Raw genomic sequence first — 7,732 nt, 5'->3', positions numbered from 1 at the left:
AGACGACTAACATGTAAGTCGTCTGGGAAGTCTTCTAACTTCCGCTAAAAATATTTTAGTTTCTCGCTAAAAATATTTTTGTTTCCCGTTAAAAATATTGAAGTCTTCTGGGCAACTTAAAAGTAAGTCGTCTCGTAAGTATTCTGATCGAAAATATTTAATCTTATTAGAATTTTTGTCTCCATATATAAAAAACATTTACACATTATCTCTCCTCCTCTCAAATAGTTGCAACAAAAATGGTATGTTCCTCATTTTAAAACTCTTCAAACTCTCTCTAATCTTTTTGAACTTATAAACACCAAACTTTATATCAATTTACTGTTTTTGTCTCATGTCTTTCTCACTAGTTTATCTTGTTTTGCATGTTTTTAATCACATGATTATTATCTTTCACTCATTTAAATGTAGATTTAATAATTTTATATATGTATTTTTGTGTTTTCTATAAAGGTAGATATATCTAATATTCCACTCATTTTCTCTGTTTTTAAGTCATTTGAACGTTTTTGGAGATGCAGGTTATTCAAATCTGGATTTGGATATGCAGGTTTTTCAGATCTGGAAGACTTCTGAGCTAGAAGACTCCCATGTCTCCTTTTCATAATAGATCTCATCGTTTTGGTAAGTTCTTATGTTGATTTTTCTTCATTTGGTAACGTCATGTTGCATAAAATTCATACTTTTTTCCCAAACTAAAACTCTTCAAACCCACTCTAATCTCTTTGACTTGAAAACACTATGAATTTTTCATTTTTGTCTCATGTCTTTCTCACTAATCTATCTTTTTGTTGCAGGTTTTAATCAGATTGTTTCATCTTCCACTTGGATATGTACTTTGTGTGTTCTATAAAAGTATGTCTATCTAATTTTCCACTCATTTTCTCTGTTTTAAGCTATTTGAACGTTTTTTATATGATATGCAGGTTTTACAGATCTGGATTTGATATACATGTTTTTCAGATCTGGATCAGACTTTGGAAGACTTATGGGAAGTGTTCTCGGAAGTCTTCTAAAATATAATGCGCTAGAAGACTTCCAGGAAGTCTTCCAGACGACTTCAAAGAAGTCTTCCAGACGACTTCCAGGAAGTCTTCCAGGAAGTTTTCTGACGTCGTCTTCTTCCATATCAAGTGGAGTCTAAGCTTGTCTTTGTAGAGGAATGATCTATAATAGTTTTGTTTGTGGTATGTTTTGTGATTTGCATGTGTACTCCTTTAGTTGTGACTTTTTGTAAATTTAAGGAGATATTAATGAAAACGTTTTGTAAATATGTTCATTTTCCATGACATTATCTTGCCAAATTTAATTGACATAATTGAAATTATTGATACAACTTCAATAGCAAAACACAATAATACAAAAAATTAATCAAATTTATTACAAATAAGGGAGAAAAAATTTCAAGAAAACTTAGTCAAATTCACAAATGATAAAACATTACATAAGTTCAAAGCTAGAACACTTTCATTAGATACATAAGTAAAAAATATATCTTATGATCTGAGAAGACACATTAAACCATGTTACTTGATATTCTTGAAGTTAATTAACACTTTTAAAAATTAAATAAAAATATCTTAAAGTTACTTAACAAATTTACAAAAACTAACGTAGAAGACTTCTCAATTAGCTAGAAACTTTTACTAAGCATGAATGTTGGTAACCTTATAAATATCACCAATTAAGTTATAAATTTCATACAGTGGTCCCAATATTGACTAATATACATGAATTAACAAAATAAAATTAAAAAGTCTTTATATTTTTAGAGAAAATGAAAGTTTATTAAACATTGACGCAGACGACTTCCACGGAGGTCGTTTGGTGAAGTCGTCCATTTATGTTAGTTTTGCAATTGATTATTAACCTAGACGACTTACATGGAAGTTGTCCTTCTTTGTATGTTAAAAAAAAATCGAGACGACTTCCATGTAAGTCATCTAGGGAAAATGAGTTAGTTTTGCATTTGACCGGATTGTGTCAGAAATTTGACTTTTCCATGTAAGTCGTCCAGTAGAAAATTAAAAAATCAATATTTTATTATACCTAGACGACTTCCATGTAAGTCGTCTCAGGTTAGTTTTGCAATTGAAAAATAGAACAAAAAAATTTATTTTTTTCTATACGACTTACACGGAAGTCGTCCGTCCAACAACTTACATGGAAGTCATCCAAGATAAGCAAGGTTTAACCAGAATCTCAGAATAAAATCATGGACGACTTTCGTGGAAGTCGTCTGATGGACGACTTTTGTGGAAGTCGTCTGATGGACGACTTCCGTGTAAGTCGGCTGGACAAAAATAATTTTTTTTGTTTTATTTTTCAATTGTAAAACTAACCTGAGACGACTTACATGGAAGTCGTCTAGGTATAACAAAATATTAATTTTATAATTTTCTACTAGGAAAAGTCAAATTTCTGACACAATCCGGTCAAATGCAAAACTAACCCGTTTACCTTAGACGACTTACATGGAAGTCGTCTCGATTTTTTTTTAACAAACAAAGATGGACGACTTCCATGTAAGTCGTCTAGAAAAACATATTTAAAAGTCAATTGCAAAATTAGATTTTTTTTTTTAACAAACAAAGATGGACGACTTCCATGTAAGTCGTCTAGAAAAACATATTTAAAAGTCAATTGCAAAATTAACCTCTGCATTGACTAAAAGACTTCCATGTAAGTCGTCTACAGCCAGACGACTTCGACTTACCCGGAAGTCGTCTGGATGAACATATCTGGAAAAAAACTAATTTCATAGTTTCAACCAGTGAGATAACTTGTTTAGCACACAAAAGTCTTCTCCAAGCACCCAAAATCTCAAACAAACGTTACCCACCAAGAATCATAAGTTTCAATTGCTCTATGAACCATAAAATTTTTAGAATCAAAATCTTGGGTTTTTTTTGGATGAATATGGAGAGAAAGTAAAGAGATGTTATTTTTGGTTTATAAGAATTGAGAAAGAAAGAGTATAAATCGATTTTTAGGTGTATTAAGAGCTTTAAATTGGTTGTTCACGGTGGTTGGTGTATTAATGTCAATGACAATATTGTGAATACTTGAGGAAAATAAGGGTGATTGAGTAAAATATGCATTTTCAAAAAAAAAAAGTGATGGCATTTTCGTGAATAATCTGAACTTTGGGAGTGAAAAAGAAAAGTCAAAGTTCCAGAAAAACATGGGTTAATTTTGTGTTTCACTTCAAGTATTGAGTCATATTTGCAAAAAGCCCAATAATTAAATCTACGGTCTACCATATAGATCCTGGCGGTTTGGTCTTGCGATCTTTATGCAATTCGCACTTGCTCTGGAAAATTTATTATGAGTTGTTTGAAGAATCCCTGATTTCATATGAGACACGGTTAAATTTTTAAGCTTGCGAAAGTCAATCATTTCACATGGTTAAAGGTTAGTCTCCTTCTCTCCCGTGAAGTCGTGTCTTCGTTTGATGTATAGAGTTCCTAATGGGTGCTTGAAGTTTAACATTTCATTCTCTCGATTCTGATTTTCGTTAAGTCTGAATGTGGTTCCTTTTGCGATTTGTTTTACAAGTGTTGTTATAGATTAGTTTCGAAGAGATTAATATAGATTGATTCAACATGGAAAGCAATATTAGTTTGTTTCATGGTGGCGATGGTGCGAGTGTAACAGGACAGTGAGGTGGAGCCGAACAAGAAGAAGAGAGGCGGAGAAGGAGAGAAGATAGAGACGGCGTAAGTTTTAGTTTTATATTTTTTTCTTAAAAAAGTTTATTTTGGTTTATTTTGATGTACCGGTTTAAATTGGTAACCTATTTTGATATATATGTATATTTTTAAAAAATATTTTTTAAAGTTATGTTTTAACAATATAAGTTAAATAATAATAAGAAAATATTATTTAAAATACTTAATTGCACGTAAAAAATGATATAGCATATCACAATACTAAAAATAAAGGATCAACTTTAAATCCCAGAAGAAGTACAATAAATCCCAATATTTATAGTTTAATTTCATAAAATCCACAAGTATACTTACAACTTTAATATTTTACATTTTAATGTTTACTTTACCAAGTAAAATGAATAAAAGCAAAAAAAAAAACACACACACAATATCATAGTTTATGAAAATGTCCGGCTAGCTATTGAAATGGGCAACCAGCTATACCAGAAAATGCCTTTTTAGAATGTTTTCTTCTAAGAGAATGAGAAAAGTCGCTAGAAGCCAAATATATTTTTGTTCTTTTTTTTTGAAAAAACTATATGAGCTTCGAAGAAGTTCTTGATGTCTACTATAGACGATCCACTATGTAATTGTAAAATATGACGTACCAATTTTTTAGTGATAACAAAATATCCTAATTCAGTAACTTAAATTAGGCTTGCTAAATAAAATTTGCAAAAATCTGTGCTTATTTGATTTTTTCCTAACTTGCTTTCATTATTTTTTTTATGTTTTTGTCTAAATAATGTCTCTGTTCTAAAAAAATATCAATATAAGAACTTTATATTCAATTTTAAAGCCCATTATTTATAGTTTAATTTCATAAAACCGACAAGTATACTTAAAACTCTAATATTTTACATTTTAATGTTTAATTTTACCAAGTAAAAATGAAGAAAAGAACAATAAAAGAAAAACACATATCTCATGGTTTATTAATGGACCCTAAACACATTGAACAAGAAACAAATATGTCAAACTCAATAATATATGAATCCATAATAAAAACATAAACAATTATGTTTATGTAAATCATTTAAAAATGAAAAACATATAATTACGAAAATAAACATTTGCGCGTGCGCGGATCAAAGGCTAATATAGTTTTACTTTTGGTGTAAAGGTATCATTGTTGGAGATAGCGGAATAATTATAACACCAAAACACCAAATTTGGTGTAATTTTAACATTAAATTTGGTGTTATTGTTGGAAATGCTATTAAGCTTCTAATTTTTTTGAAAAAAATATATACAGATGTATATCCTTAAATTTGTAAGGGAAAAAATTAATTAAAATTTTAACTAAATCACTTACAATTCTTCCTCTTTTAAAAATCTCAAGGCCTGCTATGGACATAAATATAAATATACATCTAACAGTGATCAAATGTAACATTTCGAATAAATAATAGATAGTTTACCGGATGAATGCAATTTAGCTGAGCGGGAATGAAATGAGCCGAGCCGGTGGATCAAGTCCACAGTCTTTTTAATAACTCCGAGGCATATAGAAAGGGCGAAGAGGTTACTGCTGTGTACGCGTGACCGCAAGAGTCAAAATTGGCTGACGAGTAAATTGGGGGATCAATGTGGGTCCCGCCTTGTGACATGACAAAAGCCAAGCTTGTTTCTTTGTGGGCATGGGAGAGCTCACACGTTTTGTTATTTTGCTCTGAGCTTTACACGATTACTAGTATAAGACTAAATTTATATGAAGATTATTTAATAAATATCGTATGGAAAAAAAATTTATATTATTAATCGAATTAATATATCTGGTTCTTAATCAATTTTTTTAAATTTTTTTTATTAATTACATAATTTATTTACTAATGAACTGATCTCATTTTTAAAAATATTTTAGGTCAAAAAATTATTTATCGCATAAAAGTCTAACGTTTAAGCCGAAGAATCTCATGCTTACTATTTGGTTACAATGAAACTATGTCATCTCGGTTTTATATCATGATTTAGCAATTTAAAAGTTAATTATAGTTATGAGAAGTTTACGTTCAGGTGTCAATCCTATCTATCTTCGATATTTTTCTCCTTTTTGTGTCATTTTAGTTATTGCTCGATATAAATATTGATTTTTGAATTTATTCTCATTTCTTTCTTTTATTCTGGCCTGAGATTTAGAAAATGTTTTTTTTTTGTCAAGGGAGCGCTTCATTAAAGTTAATTAAATGTGGTTGGTACAACTAAACCGAGAACTTGCTTTGCGAGACTGTCCTCTAGAGCAAAGTTACTGCAGTTACGAAATTTGAAAGAAACAGAATCAAAAGAGTTTGCTAGAGAGATAATGTCGGAGACGATTCCATGGAGATCAGAGAAGTTCGATTCGCCTTCAACTGCTGACACCAGCTGTTTGGAATCAGATTCAAAGATCATGTTCGTCAATCCTAGTGACCATGCATGTTCCATGGCTTCTCGCAATGCTAGTCCCTCAGCCACAAAAGACGAAATCACAAAGGAGATTGATTTGCTGTGAGATGTGATAATCTCTCCATTTGCGTGGTAGAAGCTCCACGCGACACCGGCGATTGGGGTTCCTGTTCTGCAGGCCGCATCAGATCTACATATGATCGCATCGATTGGGGCAACAATCTGTGGGGGAGGATAGTGCTTCTTACTGATGACCTCAGATATCTGAGCGTCCTGCCATTCTTTCGCATTAATCAGAGCTTTCAGGGTTGTCTCTTGGGGGGAGAAGGTTCTAGTCTGGAAGATCTTCTGATTTCTGGATATCCAGATGTTCCAGATGATCCAAGCTCCTAGCTGAGTCGAGGAGACGCCTGAGGGAGGGAGCAGTGTAGCCTTCATGACCACCTGGAGCCCTGCGTTGATACTTTATATGGCAGCATTCAGGGGATTTGATGAGAAAGGACAATCGTTCCATACCTGTTTTGCGAACGGGCATTGGAAGAAGAGGTGCAAAATCGTTTCATCTTCCTCACATAAGGTGCACTTTGGGGAGGGGATGATTTGTCTGGCATGAAGCCTTGCATTCACAGGGACCGCCTCGTGCTTCAGTTTCCACGTAAACATTTTGATTTTCGGTGGGATGGTGAGCTTCCAGACATCACTAAGCCAGGTACGATTTGTAATGGTTGGGAAACCTTCTTGTTGTCTCTTTAGCTCCAGCGTCGTGTAGTAGCCAGTCTTGGTAGAATAGATTCCTGAGCTTTTCTTGAGCCAAATTCTCTTATCTTTGCCGCCCTGTTTGCTTGTTTTGATGCTGAGGATCTTATCGTGTAGGTGAGGGAGGAGGCGCTGAACTTTACCTGAGTCCCAATCCTTATCATTAGGGAGAAAAAGGGAAGCTACTTTAATGAACTATGTATCTCTTGTGGGTGGGCCAATAGGGGATTCCCAAGTCGAAGTAGAGAGCCAAGGTTCGTTCCAAACATTAACTTCTTCGCCATTCCCTATAGCCCATCCTACATGGTTTTTGATAAGGTCTCTCCCAACTAGGATTCCTCTCCAGCCGTGAGAGCAGTTGGAAGGAGTTGATACGTGGAGGAACTGCTTCTGGGAAGTATTTCCCTCGCAGCACTCGTGCAAGTAGGCAATCTGGAGAGACTAGCAATTTCCAGCTGAGTTTTGCTAGCATCGCGTCATTGAAGCACTGTATGTCTCTAAACCCAAGGCTTCCATCCTCTTTAGCTTTTATCATTGTTTTCCATGAGACCCAAGACATGTTTCTCTCATCAGGTTTTGCATCCCACCAGAAGCGGGTTAAGGCTGATTGGATGCGCTTGCAGAGGGAGACATGGAGTTTGAAGCAGCTCATGTAGTGGTTGGAGATAGAAGTGAGGACACTTTTGAGAAGGGTAAGCAGCTCATGTAGTGGTTGGGGATAGAAGTGAAGACACTTTTGAGAAGGGTGAGCTTTCCGGCAGCTGATAGCTGTCTAGTGGACCAGCTGATGGCTCTTTGTCGTATCTTATCGACTACAGCAGTGAAGGTATCTCTTTTCTTCCTGATTTAGAAAATGTTTAAGATTCAAATTATTAAAG

The 7,732-nt window shown here is 33.8% G+C and overlaps 1 protein-coding gene and 1 long non-coding RNA gene across 2 annotated transcripts; one reads left to right on the top strand and one right to left on the bottom strand.

Annotated features, from left to right (window-relative positions):
* Positions 1 to 2,701: 2,701 nt before the first annotated feature.
* Positions 2,702 to 4,700, top strand: LOC106426918. The gene is made up of 2 exons (XR_002663108.2): positions 2,702 to 3,414; positions 3,658 to 4,700. It is a non-coding gene; the product is annotated as an uncharacterized LOC106426918 (long non-coding RNA).
* A 1,191-nt stretch (positions 4,701 to 5,891) lies between these two features.
* Positions 5,892 to 6,536, bottom strand: LOC106426890. Its single transcript, XM_013867623.2, has one exon. The coding sequence runs from the start codon at positions 6,534 to 6,536 to the stop codon at positions 5,892 to 5,894; it is 645 nt and encodes a 214-aa protein (XP_013723077.2).
* Positions 6,537 to 7,732: the final 1,196 nt, after the last annotated feature.

The sequence above is a fragment of the Brassica napus genome, chromosome C3 (genome assembly GCF_020379485.1).
Source record: "Brassica napus cultivar Da-Ae chromosome C3, Da-Ae, whole genome shotgun sequence".
Lineage (NCBI taxonomy): Eukaryota > Viridiplantae > Streptophyta > Magnoliopsida > Brassicales > Brassicaceae > Brassica > Brassica napus.
The sequence above is the reverse complement of the archived record's forward strand: the minus strand, read 5'-3'. Positions and strand labels throughout refer to the sequence as shown.

What these genes read in the sequence shown, in the direction of transcription:
- LOC106426890 (XM_013867623.2), bottom strand. Translation starts at nt 6,536, where the DNA reads ATGAAGGCTACACTGCTCCCTCCCTCAGGCGTCTCCTCGACTCAGCTA.